This window comes from Centroberyx affinis, unplaced genomic scaffold (assembly GCF_046629955.1).
Source record: "Centroberyx affinis isolate AG114_WGS23_722 - 3 ecotype Tasmania unplaced genomic scaffold, CSIRO-AGI_Caff_v1 ptg003367l_1, whole genome shotgun sequence".
Taxonomy (NCBI): domain Eukaryota; kingdom Metazoa; phylum Chordata; class Actinopteri; order Beryciformes; family Berycidae; genus Centroberyx; species Centroberyx affinis.
This window is the reverse complement of record NW_027281358.1, coordinates 24364-43058: the sequence shown is the minus strand read 5'-3', so window position 1 is coordinate 43058 and position 18695 is coordinate 24364. Positions and strand designations below refer to the sequence as shown.

The 18695-nt window shown below is 41.8% G+C and overlaps 1 protein-coding gene across 5 annotated transcripts; it reads left to right on the top strand.

Moving 5' to 3' along the window:
- Positions 1 to 873: 873 nt before the first annotated feature.
- On the top strand, positions 874 to 18333 carry sidt2 (SID1 transmembrane family, member 2). 5 transcript variants are annotated; one of them, XM_071538899.1, is made up of 27 exons: positions 874 to 1654; positions 1799 to 1920; positions 4381 to 4545; positions 4685 to 4730; positions 5436 to 5537; positions 6067 to 6150; positions 6367 to 6532; positions 7674 to 7767; positions 8196 to 8254; positions 8513 to 8524; positions 9685 to 9723; positions 9848 to 9925; positions 10091 to 10153; positions 10626 to 10741; positions 12101 to 12174; positions 12739 to 12805; positions 12930 to 13003; positions 13127 to 13250; positions 14033 to 14150; positions 14705 to 14841; positions 14961 to 15069; positions 15315 to 15391; positions 15669 to 15715; positions 15865 to 15970; positions 16173 to 16283; positions 16781 to 16894; positions 17495 to 18333. In XM_071538899.1, exons 1-27 carry the CDS (start codon positions 1406 to 1408, stop codon positions 17555 to 17557), a joined length of 2616 nt encoding a protein of 871 aa, XP_071395000.1. In that variant the 5' UTR covers positions 874 to 1405; the 3' UTR covers positions 17558 to 18333. The 5 variants fall into 5 exon arrangements, with proteins under 5 accessions (XP_071395000.1, XP_071395001.1, XP_071395002.1 ...); XM_071538900.1 differs by having other exon boundaries at positions 8513 to 8539; XM_071538901.1 differs by lacking the exon at positions 10091 to 10153.
- Positions 18334 to 18695: the final 362 nt, after the last annotated feature.

The following is an 18695-nucleotide window of genomic DNA, read 5'->3' as shown; positions in this document are numbered from 1 at the left end:
TTCTATTCTATTCTATTCTATTCTATTCCAGTCTGTGTACTTAGGCCTCTCACAAGGTTGTAGACAGCGCCACTCCACGGTGAACAAGAGTTCCTGCATTCTATTTATTATGTTATGACAGGAAGCAGCCAATACCATCAAAACCAAAGTCTATGTGAATGTGAAAACGCTTTTATAATGTTTTTCCTGAAAATCTGAATCAGCAAAGTAAGGCGAAATCTCTCTCTCTCTCTCTCTCCCTCGCTCGCTCGTACGCACGCACACACACACACACACACACACACACACACTAGCTGGACTTCTCTCCTTTGATAATGTGAATGATTAGCGTATTATGGAGTCTGTTCCTAGGACTAGAATCAATGCTGCCTTCAAGTGCTCCTTGAAAGCTCATCGTTCAGAGGTATGAAGTCATAAACACGACTTGTTGCGCTCTCTAGAGCTTTTGGACAGAAATAATAACAAAATGGACCATGTAACAAAAGTAATTTTGGTGGCTGTTGTTTTATTTTTGAAATTGAGTGTCACAGAGCTACTTTGTGTTACAATGGTAGAATGAAGAGGAGCAAAATGCGCATCGGGCATGTAATGGATTTCTTTTTTAAATTAGGGTATATATAATAATGTATTTGATAACATACATCAATTTTACAATTAATTGTTCAAATGGCTTTCATGCTCTCACATTTTAGCAATTCAAATATCATAGAAAATTGTAATGGTAATATTTACGACAGATATAAAGGCAGCGATAGAACATGACGTCATCACGTCGTGCTAGGTTTGGTTTGTTTACTGTCTGAGCGTGGAGGGGGGCGCTAATGACACAGATTTCACCCCATTATAAACATAGCTCTTGGCTTTCAACACAAGAAAACACTTGCACAATGCCTTGCCGCTGCGATTACACGCCATGACAATTGTTCACATTGGACCGACTCGAAAAAACACTCGCAACTGCCTTATTTTCGACACGGCCCGCTTCACGGGAACCGAACTTCGGTATCAAAATATGGAGCTGCCTTGCCAGCGTAAGAACTAACGGTGCTAACGTTAGCCAGCTAGCTAGCAGCCTACCAGCACTTGCTGTTTAAAGAGGAAGGGGGGTTGAGACATATCGGTGTCTCGAAACTCATATTCTTAGTTGTTTCTTATAACTTCGGGTTTGTCACGGATGACAGTAAGACGCGAAACAAGTCTTTGACCGTTGTAAACATCCTGCTGCCTGTCTAGCTTGTCAGTTAGCTGCTGTTATTGTAAGGTACATATGAGCTAGCCAGCTTGCTATCCGAGTAATTGTTGTTGAATGAGGTGCAGTTTTCGTTAGTGTCGCTAAACAGGCTCGGATAACGTTAGACACAAGTCGCCAGCTTCGGAAGACGTTGTCAGACATACGATTCAAGAAATGGTTTTAAGGAGTTGCTGGAAATCTCGACACAAGACCAGCTCTGGACATGTTCACTGTTGGACTCGACCCGGGTTTGCAGCCCTGTTGTGGTTATGCCTGACCCACCTTGGATGCGGTACTGGGGCGGTGGGGGAAACCAAAAAGGTGGTCCAGAAAGACGCAGAGTTTGATGTCACCTATAATGAGACGGTTACAAGTGACAACCAGACCATCTACGCTTTCAATCACACTATCTCCAGGAATAAGGTGAGTTCACCTTGTAGTAGCACAGCTATACTCCAAGTAGTACTAGACGTACATTTGGTTTGGATTTATTGTATCAGACTCTATCGAGTATAATGTAAATGACAATCCCTCTCTTTCTCTCTTGCCTCTCTCTTTGGGTCTCAGACGGAGGGGGTGCGTGTGTCTGTGGATGTGATGTCAGAGGGATTGGAGAGTCCGATCCTTTTCGTGGTTCGGCAGAAGCAGGCTGTGCTGTCCTTCCAGGTCCCACTCATCCTGAGAGGACTGTAAGTAGCCCCACTACACACACTAGGACACTAGTGCATACACTACATCAGTGTATGCAGGAGGCCTCGGGAGGGATGATCTAAACTGCTTACAACCAGCCTAAAAGGAACTCATGTAGATTGCTTTGGTCCCTGTGGTTTCAATTCACTCCCACCCCACCCTCTTCCATCTAATGTATCTTGCCAGTTGCCACCTGCTCAGCTTTCCCTGAGTCCTATAGGAATCCCCTCCCCCCCGAGGTTCCTCTAGAGTTCTGACAGATGTGGATGGACGAAATCACTTCAAAAATCGCTTCTGGCTTGCTTCATGAGATGGCCAGCAGAATGCTTGATTGCCCTCTCTACTTAGTAGCAACCTATTAGCCTAAATCCTTTGAGGTCTCAACCAATACTGTTCTGTAAATTGTAGAGCGGGGTTGAGACAAGCCCTGATATGCACCATTCTCTCTTTGCATAGAAGAGAGTGTCACGTCAAACTCTATTGTGAATTCAGGCAGTGAAATGTTGCCTTATCTACAAACTGTATGCATGCTTATCTAAAAACTGCGTACGACACAGAACATGACTTAAACCTTTTCCGAATCGATAGGGTTCTTATGTAAATTAAGCATATATATGTGCCACCAAGCACAACTTCTTTCAATAAAATGTTGCTTGGTGGATCATATGTATGCGGATTGCGGAATTTACCACACCCTAACAAGCTGTCTTAGGTCATGTTCTGTGTGGTGCATATCTTAATAAACAAGCAACTTTAAACTGCTGGAATTTGCAGTGGAGTTTGATGTGGCATTCTCTCCCATACAAAATGAGAAAGAGAATGACATGTTGGTGCTAGGTTAAGATTAGCTGTGACCCTACAGTGTGCTATCACATTAAGGCATGTCAGAATGCCAAAACAAGGCAAAACAGTCATAGGTGGACTGTAAGGGCCAGTATCCAGAACACTGAATAGGCCTAAGCCTGTTCAAGACAGTTTTTAGACTAGACCTTTATGTGTGTCCTTGTAACTAGCAGCACATATTCACATTGTCAATAAAGTAATGATCCAGAGCTTCTCCATGGGAGTGTCTGGCTGTTTGTGCTGTTCTTCCTTAGACTTTACACATTTATGGCTTCAGGTCATGAGATGATTTACACAGATAATATACACAGAGGTGCTTAAAAGCCTTGTAAAAGAAGGGAATATGTGAATGTTAGTTGTGGTGATTTCTGTAGAATTTTTTTTAGATGTGAGGGATGGAGGTTTGGTTGTGAGACCCAGGTTCACTCCTGGGCTTATTCCAGGAGGTATAGCAGTTTAAGTATGACTCTTATTTTGAGATTTATACTGTGATATATGGACAGTCGTTCTGTAATTGCAATTGTTATTTATTTTTAGGACAGGGTGAGCAATAAGGCCAGGTGATGAATTTTCATTTATTTACATTACATTAAATGTGGGAGGCCACTGCAGCTAAATGAATTTAAAGGAAACACTGGCTAGTTGACATTTTACAGTTTACTGTATTGTTCATAGCCTGTTGTCTGTATTGGCCCTCAAGACTGACACAACCTCCACAGTCTGTGATATGCTCTGGTTTGTACTTCAGTGGGTGTGGGACAGATTTCCAGTGTAACCTGGTTTCATAGGGTGGGATTTCATAACGGGTTGGAAGTTCAGCTGTTTATCAGTCATTGGCCAACAGCCCATCTGTGATGTGATCTGTGTCTCCCACACTCTATATGGTTGTGCAACGCCAGAAATGCTGAGCCAGAGCCTTGCTTGTGCAGTCAGGTGGCCAGGCATGCATCAGCAAGTCACTAGTGGACCTTGGACTTTCACTTGCAGTTCCCTAGATCCGAGGAGTCCAGCTTACTGTAAATGAGCTACCTCAGAGTCATCAGAGAATGGTTACTTCTGTTTCACCTAGTCGCCACGTGTCACATGCCTTGCATAAAACACTAAACTTACTGTACAGTTAGCAACATTGTTAAGAGCAGGAGGTTTTTATTGACTTTGCACAGAGCTTATTGAAGATGTAGCCTACTTCCTGGTTAAAGTTTAAACTACTGTTACAATGATGTGTTGTATTGAATCATGAATGAAATCCCCTCACCTAAAACAAGTTCTTCTTTTTCAGTTTGATTTTTCTTTGATGTTTCTTCACATAGTCAATCTGGATGATCCATTACTTTAAAAGTGGCTCCCTAGTCTGTTGGATGGAAAAGAGCCTTGATAAATGATGTCAAATCATGTTGCCCCTCCAGCCACCTGAGTTGCAGTGTAACTCATTAATATGGCAATGTAGGCAACTAGGCATGATAGCACACTATATTATGAAACTCAAGCAACTTTAATGGGAACTCTAGCTTTGTCTTTCGCTTTTTTTCTCTCTGTCTTTCAATCACTACTCCTCTTGTCTCTTGCTCTCTTCCTCTCTCTCGCTCTCTCTCTCTCTCTCTCTCTCTCTCTCTCAGGTACCAGAGGAAGTACCCATACGCCCATGTGGGCCGGACATTGTGCCAGCCTCCGACCCGGGCCGCCTCCGAGACCCAGTACTTCTTTGTGGACGTGTCCACCCTATCTAGCCTGGGCACGCACTACCAGCTCAGGGTCAGCCGCGTTGACCGCTTTACCCTGCAGTGAGTGATGTTTCACACACACACACACACACACACACACACGCTGTCATTAATATAGTTGCTATCAGGGTATCTTTTGTGGTAATTGATAGTGACGGCCTGGTGTGTCTGATTTTTTTTATTTTCACATTGATTACAGGACAGATAAGAAATTCAGCTTCACTGCCTCGCCATCCCAGCCACAGGTAAAACGGCTTCATCACATAGCTTTGTGTGTGTGTTTGTGTTTGCCTGTGTGGTAAAGGAGATAGGCACCAAGAAATTCCTTACAACAAAAAATAAAGGTCATGACCAAGAGTGATATTAAAATTAGAAATGAGTAGATGGAGAAAGAGAGAGGGGCAGAAATGATGAGAAACGAGAGCTAAGTCTGTGAAAGCACATGTGATGAAGAGGAAGAGCACAATGGGGGGATTTCTGTTTGACAACACTATTCAATATGCATTGACATCCATGCTTTTTGTCTCATGACACATGTTCTGCTTTTGAAAGGAAGAAGGAGCTTCTGTTTTGTACCGGTTGCATCAGGAGAAACCTTTCAGTCACCCCTAGTTTACCATCTAGTCAGTCATGGATGTGACACAAGGCTTCGATTTGTGTCTATTGGCGATGGCCTCATTTGCCTTCTTTTGTTCGATTATCTCCTATTTTTTGTTGTAGTTGCAATAATCACATCCACCTATACTAGATAATGAAGAAAGACAGCAGAAAGGTTTGAGCTGATTTGAACACATGCAATCATGGTATATTGCATCCCAAGCAGTTGACAGTTCACTCAACACTGCCGTTAATTTCAAGAACCGCAGTGTGTTTTCTAATGCCATGCTCTTATTCCTCCCTTCCTGACTCCTCCTCTCCTCTCCTCTTCCTCCTCCTGCTCTTCCTCACAGTACTTCAAGTATGTCTTTCCAGACGGGGTGGACACGGTGATCGTCAAAGTCAACTCAGAGATGACCTTCCCCTGCTCCGTCATGTCCATCCAGGACATCCTGGTATGACCGCTACAGAAATTTACCCCAGATGACCCCCCCCCCCCCTTCAGTAAGACTGCTGCTGTCCTCTGGTGGCCCCTGACTGGGCGGTCACCATGCAGTCGCACTCTTTGCTCACACGGGGGCAGTGTTGGGTCCCCGTGTGACAATGATGATATACAGTATAATATCAATATCATGAGGTTCTGAAGAGTCCACAGTGATAGTCTTTCTTTGTTTCTTTCTTTCACTCCCACGTGCTTTCTTATGCCCAATTACTCTTTCTTTTGTTCTGCCAATCTTGCTTTTGCTCTTTCCTTTGTTCTCGCTCATTTTACTGCTTGCTTGCTTTCTTTCTGCCTTAATCTCAACCTTTCACTCTTTCTTTTGCTCTTTTGTATTTTCTCTTTCTCTCATTCTATCTCTTGTTCTTTCTTACTTCAATCTTTGCTCCCTCTCTCTCTCTCTCTCTCTCTCTCTCTCGTTCTCTCTCTCTCTCACACTCTCTCTCTCACTCTCTCGCTCTCTCACTCTCTCTTTCTCTTTTCAGTGCCCTGTGTATGATCTTGACAACAACGTGGCCTTCATTGGGATGTACCAGACCATGACCAAAAAAGGTGCCATCACTGTGCAGGTAGCGTCACACACACAATCACTTACACAGCGCTGGGTTACGGTACAAATATTACAATTTGTGACAAAACTTCTAGCATTCAAAGCACAGACAGCTCTAACACACAAGCCGACTGGTTCTGGCTGAAACAGCCATATCTTGCTGATGTTTGAGCTCATTCTTTGGACAGGCCATCAGTTGAGTCCTCTCGTCTCTCTGCCTCTCCCTGACGTCCAGAGAAAGGATTTTCCCAGCAACAGTTTCTACGTGGTGGTAGTGGTGAAAACGGAGGACGAGGCGTGCGGGGGTCCGCTGCGCTTCTACCCCCTCCGTCCTGATGAGCTGATTGACGCCGGCAACCGCAGCAAGGTCATTGACGTGGTGGTCTCCCCCGCCATCAACTGTGAGTCACATCTGTACAAACATGAACAGTTCAGACTGTGAATATTGTCTTCTGTCTGATAAATGATTTTATCACCGTCTTCTACTCGTTTTATTTCTGCTTAAGTATAACCTACAGAGCAACATTTCGATTCAAAACCCAGGGTTCGCAAGGTCGTGGAAAACTTTGAAAAGTCATGGAATTTGAAAGTTTTGTTCTCCAGGACTGGAAAACCTACAGGAATAAATTATACATATCCAAAAGCTTTTGAAATGTTGATTGATTATTTTTTTCAAGTATTAATGTCAAGCTTGGCTGTTGGTAGACCTAGTGCTGTTGAAAAAATAACAAATACTTATTACAAGTATTGTCAATGTGCCCTTAAAACAAAACCAGTAAAAGCAGTGAGCAGTGCATTCTCATTTCAGATGTGTGGATGGGTAAGTATAAAACATACTAGCTTTACATATTACATACTGTATACTAGGGCTGTGCAAAAAAATTGATACAGCTGAGTATTGCAATATTTTTTTCCATGATACTGTATCGATTTTCCAGCCCCTCGTATCGATACATTAAAAAAAATGATTCATGTTTTAAACAGATTTAAAATGTCCTTAAATTTCCCTCAAATCCCTTTGAATTCAATAGTTTTGACTCAATTTGTCCACTGAGTTATCAATATAATGTGATGTACATATTAGACTACCCAGGTGGTACACAGCAAGTTGTATTTTCAGCTCTATTTTTAAATTTTCAGTAAATTATCTGAATTGTATTGCAATGCATCGAAATATGCATCGTATCGCAATGTATCATGATACAATCGTATCGTGACCCATGTATCGTGATACATATCGTATTGTGAGGTCCTTGCCAGTACCCAGCCTTACTGTATACAGTTTAATGTCATACTTAGAATCAAATTGTGTTTTGGGTGATGTTGTTGAGGAAGACATGGAGGGAGGATTTGCAACATTGAAACTCCTCTGTTCAGAGAGTCAAAATGATTATGAACATTGAAGAAAACTTAATTTCTGTATGTAGGGTACATGCTGCATACCACACATCTCTCTCCATGTCCCAGGTGTAAGCTGTAGCGTTGCTGTTGCATTATGCAGTACCAACACTTGAATATGCTCTCTGTCTGCACGCTCCACAGCGGAGGTGTACGTGATGGGCATGCTGTTCTGTCTGGGCATCTTCCTCTCCTTCTACCTGCTCACCTTCTTGGTGGCCTGTCTGGAAAACAAACGGTAAGATTTAGTGTTTTCTCTGAAACCAAACACTCAGTCTGCCAGTACACCCACCTCCATTTCACATGCCTTGCTCACTGCTGTCTGGAGAGCAAGATATTTGTCCCTGTGAGTCAAGTTGCTCATTAGTAGTGATACACACAACGTCCCCTGTGTCCCTGCTATATACAATCCACAGTACAACACAGATATACAGCTTGTGGTTTAGAACCAGATGAGGTTTTCTCTCACACCAATTGAGATAACTAATTAAAGGATTTAATATCCTTTATAGAGTTATCTTGCAAGGCCAGTGTCCCAGTCCAACCCAGAGGTATGGGTCTGTGACTGCTGAATGTAGATTCATGTAACCACTACAAGAGCAAGATTAGACTGAATACAAAACATGTTAATTTGCATCCTGAGTCCTTCCCTGTCTTTCTCTGCAGAATGAACAAGAGGAGAGAGGTGCTTCTGAATCCTGCTGACATGTCGCCTGCGGAGACAGGTATCCCGGCAACTAGCTATAATGGACTGGCCCACTAGGGGTTCGTTAGAGGGTGTATGGAGCATACCATTTTTTTCTTTGAACCTGTACTGTATAGATGACGTAATATGTATGATGCTAAAACAAACTACCCATAACATTAGTTTCTATTCTATAACAAAATAATCATTTAATAAGTTTTTTATGTACAAATTTAAAATTCTGTCTGTATTGAATGTGTCTTTCACCCTCTCTTCCTCATGCGAATGTGTGGCACAGCCTCTCTGCTTGGTAAGAATGGAGATGGTATAATGACACAGTTACAGCTATCATGCCCTTTCTCACACTATGTGTTCGTCTGCAGGAGCTCTGCACTCATTAACCCACATAATTCACTTACCATAGACACAGAATTCATAGAATGGAATAATAAACACACTTTAATCTTAAAAAAAAAAAAAAAAAAAAAAGGCGAATCCAAGGCACTCTTCATATGATTAAAAAGCTTTAATCAAAGGCTAGTTCATGGTCGAACGGATAAAATCAAGCCAACATGTTTCGGCCACACACGGCCTTCATCAGGGCATAGCAATAAAGATTAGTATCCTTTTTACACTTTAATCTTAATTCTATGGCTACAATCCTGATTCTTGCTAACATTGCATAGTAACATAAACATGGTACTTCTTTAGGACTGTTTTGGATTTGGGTAATAGCGTGTTTGTTATACAGTTGTTTACATGCCTTGCATAATGGAACTACTGACTACTACACATGACCCATCCAGGTGCTTGTGGGCTGGCATTGCTACCACTCTATCTTTCTTTCTGATAACATCACAAAGTTATCAGTTCTTACCATTTTACAGTCTGTCGACAGTGGAGACGGGTGAATGTTAAAGTCAACATAGCTAACCCCATGACAGGCAAACAAAAACACAAAAGTACATGTTTAGATTTGGTTCAGCAGCAATGTAAAAATACATAGTTTGGATTGGAACCTACCATCTGGAGAGAAGTGTCTGTGTCTGTGGCCATTCACTTCAGTGTATACTGACGTGATCTTGATTATAAACTGAAGGACACGGATAGTCTTTCAACAATTTCCTCTCACTCACTGCACCATTTCTTAACCGTCACAGCTTCACCCATTCAGCAACGCTACCATGTCACCCAACTCCCATTTATTTGTAATCAGAATTCCTTCCATTAAAATATTCCTGATTCTCCCCTACAGACATTATTTTCCTGCATTCTGATTGCATCCCTGCATGTGTCGATGCTCTCCCTTACCTCTCTGAGTTCACATTAACAGTCTGCAATCTGCAATAGTGTCGTAGTTAAGTTACTAACTGGTGTTGCTTGTACTTGTGCTTGTTTGTGCATGTACATTTTGTTATGGGATACTGGATTGGGATTTTTACCTGTATGTATGTATGTGTGCGTCCACAGGAAAGACTCCAGCCTCACCATACGAATACGGCTCCTTTGGTGAGTTTTGGCTACTGAAGTCACTTTCTCTGACATGGAAGGAAGTTTAGTTTAGTTTAGGTTAGGCTTTGTTTTGCATAGAGAGATCGAATCACATCCGTCTCACCACCTTCCTCCTCTCCAGCTGACAATGGCAGCACACTGAGTTCAGAGGCCGTCACTGACAGCGCCACATCAACTGACAACAACTATGGATACATGGGTATGGACACACACACACACACACACACACACACACAGTGTTACTGGCCCACCACTATCACTCCGCAGTATTCCTCCACAGCCTCTCACCACTTGGCCAGCGACTGGCGGCCTACGAACGGCTCTGGTCCTTCATTGGTTGTCTGTGTGTGTTTTTGTTCATCAGGACAGGAGCCTTTCAAACGTCGACCAATCCTCAGTCACCTTCACCACATAGCCATCCGCATCGGTGACACGCTGCTTTATAATCAGCCAAATCAGTTCACCCCACCAATCAGCACCATATCAATCATACTTCAAGGAGATCTAGATGTTGATGTAATGTCAAAGGGGTTTAAGTTTGAATTGGTTCAAGATTGAAACTGAAGAACTGTGCATAGTTATGTGTGGCCAGGGAGTGGCCAGTTTTCTTCCTTTCCAGTTGTTTGGTGACATTGAAATGACAATACTGGTAACAATGGTGACAATACTGATAAAGCACAGATCAAAGCATGAACAATCATTTGAATATTTCTATGCCATGTTTAACATTTTTGAAAATTGCAAATTCTCTGATTATTCGTAACGGTGTGATTAACACCTTGGCATCCTTGAAATTTTCCATTAAATCCCATCATCCCTCTAATGGCTCCAATTGTCCCTCCAATCATCTTAAATCCTTTTTTTCTCTATTCCACCTTGTCCTTCCCTCCCTCCATCAGAGCGGTCATTGGACAGCGTTGGACGAAGCCGGCAGGAGTCTCTGAGCTCCGTGGAGGAGGATGACTACGACACACTGGCCGACATCGACTCAGACAAAAACATTGTGCGCACCAAGGTACGCCTCGCCTCTCTGTTTCAACACACATTATCATTGCTCACCATCTTACTTTTATCGGACAGCCTTTCCTGATTTTACTTGAGTTTTAATTTCCTTTGGATCTGTCTTTTATTTCCTTTAAAAAATGTTTTTCTTTTCCTGTTCTTATCTTTTCCTACACTATATTGGTTTTTATACACCAAATTGTTTTTATCTGTTTTCTTTTAAAACCTGATAATTTTATGACTTGTCTGTTTTATTTTTATTTTGCTGCCTTTGTGAAGCACTTTGTAACGTGGATTTTGAAAAGTGCTCTATAAATAAAGATTATTATCATTATTATTATTATTATTATTATTATCTTATAGACTGTTGTTAAAGAAAAAGTTAGCTGTGATTGTAATATGGTTAGATCTTCTATAAATATTAGACATGTCAATAAGTGTGAGTGTTGAAGGAGTAGTTATACGCACATCACGTAGGTACAAGGCTATCAGAAGAACTGTGTCAATGAATAAAAGGAGTCTGCACACTTGCTCCATGCCACAAAAGTTTACTGGTGACAACGTTTCGATCCTCCTTGGATCTTCGTCAGGTCAGAAAAGTTTGAAAAATAGAAACCACGCCCATATTTATACATCATGCACTCCCATAGGCTGACAAGCTCTATGGTGGCAGGTGTGGTTAACCATCCAGACCGGCCAGGGTGATAAACATCCAAAAATACTTAAACAAATCAATAAAGTACATAGAAAACAAATACATAGAGCAAAAAACAGTAGTACAAAAGCCATACTTCAAAAATATCAAACATACATGTATATCAGATATATAAACAAAATATCACATACAGAATCCCATATATCAGAAAATACTACATAACCTACGTTCAAAAAAAATTTTTTTGTATTCAGCTAAGGAAAAGAAGAAATCTTAAATTCATGTAAGAAGTTCTATAAATATGTATTTATTTATATAATATATTATATAATATATTTATATATATTAATATATTTATATATTATATATTTATATATATTTATATTTATATAATATATTTATATAATATGTATTTGTTTTCTATGTACTTTATTGATTTAAGTATTTTTGGATGTTTATCACCCTGGGCGGTTTGGATGGTTAACCACACCTGCCACCATAGAGCTTGTCAGCCTATGGGAGTGCATGATGTATAAATATGGGCTTGGTTTTTATTTTTCAAACTTTTCTGACCTGACGAAGATCCAAGGAGGATTGAATCGTTGTCACCAGTAAACTTTTGTGGCATGGAGCAAATATGTGTGAGTGTCCATTCTTTCTGTTGCCTATTTTGCCCTGATGATGACTATCAGTGATGGTCTCCTCTCCTTATTGCAGAAATTCCTGTGTGTGTCTGACCTGGCTCGCAAAGACAAGAGGATCCTCAGCAAGAAATACCAAATATACTTCTGGTGAGGACTCTGGGGAGACGGAGAGCGACAAATACCATGGCAGAATAACATTGAACAAAGATTCATTAATCTTCCAAATCTTGGTCCAGGCCCCACAATTGGCCACAGACTCCCAAAAAGACTTTGTCCCAGGGATGCCATTTGAGAACAATTTGTTATTTTTGAATGTGATTTTGTGCTTTTTTTTGTGGGGACATAAAAGTGGAGACTTTGAAAGCTGTAATCAGAGTTCTATATTCTGTGAGAGATTTACATAATAATGCCGTTAAACTCTAAACCTGTCAAAGACTCTGTGTCTCTGGACCCCATTTTGGGAGCCACTGATTTAATAAATACATAAATAAAAATGCTAGTATATAACAAAGAGCTGTGAAATAAAGAAACAAAGCAATCTTACCAACAAAACTATCAGCTATACTAAGAGGAAGACTGAGATTACTGGCTCCATTAAGGACTGCTCATCAGAGCAGCAGTAGGAGCAAATATGACCTCATTCTTAATGTGGTATATAACAATGCCAGTTCTTTAGAGTTGCAGTAATGATCTGTGTCATCCTCTCCTCAGGAACATTGCCACCATCGCTGTGTTCTACGCCCTGCCAGTCATCCAACTGGTCATCACCTATCAGACGGTACGCTGATGACAAATAAACTGTCATATCATGTAGTGTGTTTAAATTGTGTCCATATCTGTTAAGCCAGCAACACACGAACATGTAGTAGATGCATGGTGAAAACTCTCCCTCTCTTGCTCAGGTTGTCAATGTCACAGGAAACCAGGACATCTGCTACTACAACTTCCTGTGTGCCCACCCCCTGGGAGCTCTAAGGTGTGTGGTCATGTGTCTGGTTGTGTGCGTGCGTGTATTGCATGCATATTATTGCAAAATCAAACAATATGGCCAACTGTTTACACAACCTGTGTGAATGTATGCCATGGCTGTCCCATACAGTGCGTTCAACAACATCCTCAGTAACCTTGGTTACGTGATGCTGGGACTCCTCTTCCTCCTCATCGTCCTCAAGAGAGACATCGTCCACAACCGAGCCCTGGTCCGCAATGACCTCAACGCACTGGTGAGGCACACACACACACACACATGAAGATGTACGCACAAACACAGTACAGGCACCTACAGACATACAGGCTCACACAGGACACACAGGAGTAGTCACATTGTTCACAGTAAATTCTAAACAGGATAGTTCCTGTCCTCTGAGTTCCATTCACAGTCATAAAATGGCCAGTAAACATACACCTTTGACCTCACAACAGTTAATTGAAATATTAATATTAATCGCCACCCATACCGGTGCTTCCATGTCACTTAGCAACTGTTTTTTAGCTGCTGTTCAAGAGCTTTATTGTTAGGTGGACTAATAATATTGAACAATTGCATTCTTTATACATTACCGCTGTTAAAAGCAACAAGCCACAAGAGGCTGTGATTTACAATCATTTTTGAACAGCCTTGAACAGGGTTTTAGACACTCCACTTCTTAGCTCTTCTAAAATCCTTGTAAACCACGGCCTCTTGTGGCTCATTGCTTAAATAAATAAGAGGGAGGGAGTGAAGGGAGGATACAGGCACATAACAAGACATGCAAGCTCACACAGGCACCTAAGGGACACTTGAGTAATATTGTTCACAATAAAATAAATAAGAAACGGGGAACAGGGACTGAACATGGAGTGCTAACATCTTCTGGTGCATGTAATGTAATGGACCCTACTTACCACAGTTTGAGTAGGGACCTATAGAGTAACGTTCATTATTTATTTCTTCATCCATTAATTATCAGTTCATTCTCATAATCTGACCCTCCCTCTTTGTCTCGCTCCCCCTCTCTCCTCTCAGGAGTGCGGTATCCCTAAGCACTTTGGTCTGTTCTACGCCATGGGAACAGCTCTGATGATGGAGGGCCTGCTCAGCGCCTGCTACCACGTCTGTCCCAACTACACCAACTTCCAGTTCGGTAAGACTGCTTGTTTTCTGGTTAGGACTCCATGTATCCTCTGTTGCCTCCTTCTACATGTAGCAGAAGTTCCATCTAGACTATCTGATGTAAAATTTGTCTCAGCTCTCTGGTATTTCAGTGAGATCATCTACAAGAGCGTTGATTAAAGTTCCATCACCAGAGTTTCTGGAATATCATTGAATTTTGAGAGGTGTATTCCAGACAGGGAATATCAGGAAATTTTACAAATGGGTCATATAGCAGAATTAATTTTCTAACTTGTTTGATGCATTTGTTGCGTCAGGTGGTGGTTTTCCGCTGTTTCTCTCTGCAGCAGCCCAACTGTAGTGCAAACCAGACTGTTTACCCCTTTGGAACTTTTCTTAGCTTAAAAACATCAACAAACAAGGAAGGAATGACATTTTTAGGTCATGGAAGTGTTCCGAGTCATGAAATCAGAGCCAGGGCCATGGCACAATCTGCAGTGGTTTCCATTGTATTCTATTCCTTTATCGTTTTGTTAGATGATAGCAGAGGTGTGTATATGAATGTTTCTCTCTCTGTGTGTCCAGACACGTCCTTCATGTACATGATAGCAGGGCTGTGTATGCTGAAGCTGTATCAGAAGAGACACCCGGACATCAATGCCAGCGCTTACACTGCCTACGCCTGCCTGGCTGCCGTCATCTTCTTCTCTGTGCTGGGAGTGGTAAGCACACGCTCTCTCACACACACACACACACACACACACACACACACACACGGACGCACACCGTGTGAAATGGTAGAAGAACATTTTTTGCTAATGTTTGTGGTGATCATTTACAGGTATTTGGGAGAGGCAACACAGTGTTTTGGATCGTATTCTCAGTGATCCACATCCTGGCCACCCTCCTTCTCAGCACCCAGCTCTACTACATGGGCCGATGGAGGCTTGGTAAGAGCCAAGAGCCAACACCCCTAACTCTAAGCCCACTAGCCTGGAGTCTTCATGGCTAAGTGTTAATACAGTTAGAGTAGTGTCACTCATGGACGTCCTGTTATGGATTCAATGACGATGGATGGTGTTCTCTTTTTAACCTTGGTACCAGTTTACAGTCAGTCTTGTGTCAGTGTTTTACACATTAGCTTGTCATTGCATCAACTCTCCCTCATGCTCATGTCTGTGTTTATTTGTCTCAGACTCTGGGATCCTGCGCAGGATGGTGTATGTCATCTACACAGACTGCATAAGACAATGCAGTGGACCCATGTACATTGTGAGTACAGACTGGCACAGTATGTATCAGTATATTTGTATTGAAGCGTTGCCATGATTTCCCCCCATTAACCTGGGTTTGCATGGAATTAATCGAGTCTAGTTAGTTTATTCAGAAACTGAGATCCAGCCCACACATATCTTGATATCAGACAGGAAATGTTGCATATTTCTGTCATATTGTTTGGTATTTGCTATTGTTCACATTGATGCTCTTAAAGAACACCTTGAGCTATAGTTTGCTGTTTGTAAGTCATCTGTCTCCCTCTGTGTGTCAGGACCGCATGGTTTTGCTGGTGATGGGGAACATAGTCAACTGGTCTCTGTAAGTAAACACTGGGTCTTTTTTATTTAAAATGGAGCTAAATACAGCTAATGTGAATTTGTTTGAATTTAGAGTGGCTCTCATCATGCAGGACTAAAGGATGACATAATCTTTCTCTCTCCTCCCTCCATCCTATTCCCTCCCTGCAGAGCTGCCTATGGGCTCATAGAGAGACCAAATGACTTTGCCTCCTACCTGTTGGCCATCGCCATCTGCAACCTGCTCCTCTACTTTGCCTTCTACATCATTATGAAGGTGTGTGTGTGTGTGTGTGTGTATGTGTGTGTTTATTTGTCTTTGTTGGGCTAACAAAATAATTCTATCTTATTTTATCAGATTTCTTTTTCTTAATTACGGCACTATGTAATTTAAACATTAGTTAATGAAATATTATTAGAGCAGTCTGAAGGTTGAAACACTTTGTAGATTAAAGCTAATTCATTCTGTGTGTGTGTAGCTGCGGAGCGGTGAGCGAATCCAGTGTCTGCCGGTGGTGTGTATTCTCTTCACGGCCGTGGTGTGGGGCTTCGCGCTGTTTTTCTTCTTCCAGGGCCTCAGCACCTGGCAGGTCAGTAGCACACACACACACACACACACACACACACACACACACATAGAAACATGCACACACACACAAACAGGTGGAATGTAAGGACTTTGAGCATTAGCCCTCCAGGTCTAGTTGCCTTCATTCTGGCTTGTAAGAATAATTTTGCCCTAGCCCAGCCTGAAAAGTACAGTATCATTTCCATCCTCATCATATTCACATACTATCATACTGTACTCATATAATGTAACACTTCATACATACATCATATGGCATCAATTAACTGTACGAACATTACATACACATTATCTAGAGTCACTCTAGATAACACCGCACCACAACCTCACATGTACCCTGTACAGGACAACAGTACTGATGTGTGTGTGTGTGTGTGTGTGTGTGTGTGCGTGTGTGTGCGTGTGTGTGCGTGTGTGTGCGTGTGTGTGCGTGTGTGTGCGCGTGTGTGCGCGTGTGTGCGCGTGTGTGCGCGTGCGTGCGTCCGGCCTCCCCTATCACAGAAAACTCCAGCGGAGTCTCGAGAACACAACAGGGACTGTATCCTGCTCTTGTTCTTTGATGACCACGACATTTGGCACTTCCTCTCCTCCATCGCCATGTTTGGGTCCTTTCTGGTACGGACACGTCTGTGTGTGTGTATGTGTGTGTTTTAGTGCGTGCATACAGCATGCACAGTACAATTACTCCTAAGGATGGAGGATTTGAGAGAAGTCTTCTGGGTGTTAAGAATGTGTACCAACTGTTACACAGGTCATCCATGTAGTTGTAGGATACAGCTAACTGTAGCTACACTACTAGTATGTTTACGCATGTTGGCATCAATTTAAAAGCAGTGATGTAGTGGGTAAATATGGGCTGGGTAAAGTATGACCTACAGTCAGTGATCATAAGAGAACCACCAGTAGCAACAAAAACTAAACTAAAACACCCTATCTCCATATAGCCTAACTTACATCAGATTCATACCACTTGCTATGATCTATACTATACATTTAGGTCATAAAAATGCAACAGAAAAAAGTGGGTAAATTGAGTTTGAGTGGGTTTAACTCCCACTACATTCCTGGTTAAAATTCTGTTGACAACAGATATAATTGAAAATCGACTGCAATCACAACAATGCAAAGTTGATGTTTAGATTTGGCTCATTGACCTAAAATCTTAAAAATATATAATATAAAATCTACAAGCTCACCCCTGCTGTTTCCTCTTAGGTCCTCCTCACCATGGACGATGACCTCGACACCGTCCAGAGAGACAAGATCTACGTCTTCTAGATCCGTCAGATCTTCTGTGATGAGCTCAGCTCTTCCTCTCTGCCTTATCGCTCCATCTCTCTCTCTCTCTGTCTCTCTCTTTCTTGCTTTTTCTTGTTCTTGTACACAGCCAGTAGCCCGTCCTCTGGGCTGCACAGTGGGCTTTGTCTCAGCCTCTCGCAGCCAATCACGAGTCAGGGAAGGGCGGTAGTCCCTCCCTCCCTCCGTCCCTCCCTCCGCAGCTGTATGGACACTTGACGTGCCAATCAAGAGCTGGGTCGAACTCAAGTGATGCTGAAGTTTTTTGTCCTCTCGCTGCCACCGTCGATATAACTGTTGTAATTGATGTTTACTTATTGCTGACGATGAAGATAACTATGTACACTTTCGCTAAAACTACGGTTCGAATTAACTTATTTTATACTGTCTGCATTACATTTTACCTACAAGTCAACAATGCATTTTGAAATTACGCTGTTTGTATGCTGTATGTTTATACGCTGTGTGTATGCAAGTGTTTGTACAGGTATGCGTGTGTGTGTGTGTGTCCAAACAAATGTGTGAGAATATTCCTGTTCAGTCTGTCAGTGGCCTTCAATGTTCTAATCATGTTAGTCTGATACTGTACTCTGATTGGTCAGACCCTCCCCTCCTCCTCATTGGAGACTATTGATGATTGTATTCGACTTCTTAACTTCCCCAAAGTCTGACTGAGAAAGTATTTTTTGCACTGTATTGTATGAAGAAAAAAAATGATTTTAATGTCAAAAACAATGCAACGGCGCGGTTACTGAATAAAGGTCTTGTTTTCAGATACTAGGGTCTTCTCAGTGTCTCTAATAGACATTTACTGTCTATCTGTGGAAGTCCTTCACTCTGTGTGCTTTGCACATTGGAAAGCAACTTGTGACCACTGAAGTTTAACAGGTAGTTAAACTGAATTTAAGACTTCCAATGCTTTAACTGTATTCAAGACTTTTAAGGCATAGAGTTTATATAATATAATTTAAGCCATTTTAAGACTTTTCCAGGATGTGAAGACACCTAATCCTATAGTCAAGACGTTACCTAAAATGACACTGATCATGTTTTTTCTAACTTTTTTAGTTTTTTTCCATGTAAATCTGTAGATGAAAACCTCTTGATACTTTATGCAGTC

Coding starts and splice junctions, on each gene's coding strand:
- sidt2 (XM_071538900.1), top strand. CDS start 1,406: ATGGTTTTAAGGAGTTGCTGGAAATCTCGACACAAGACCAGCTCTGGA. Junction 4,731..5,435: donor CCTCGCCATCCCAGCCACAG/GTAAAACGGCTT, acceptor TCTTCCTCACAG/TACTTCAAGTATGTCTTTCC. Junction 7,768..8,195: donor GCCTGTCTGGAAAACAAACG/GTAAGATTTAGT, acceptor CTTTCTCTGCAG/AATGAACAAGAGGAGAGAGG.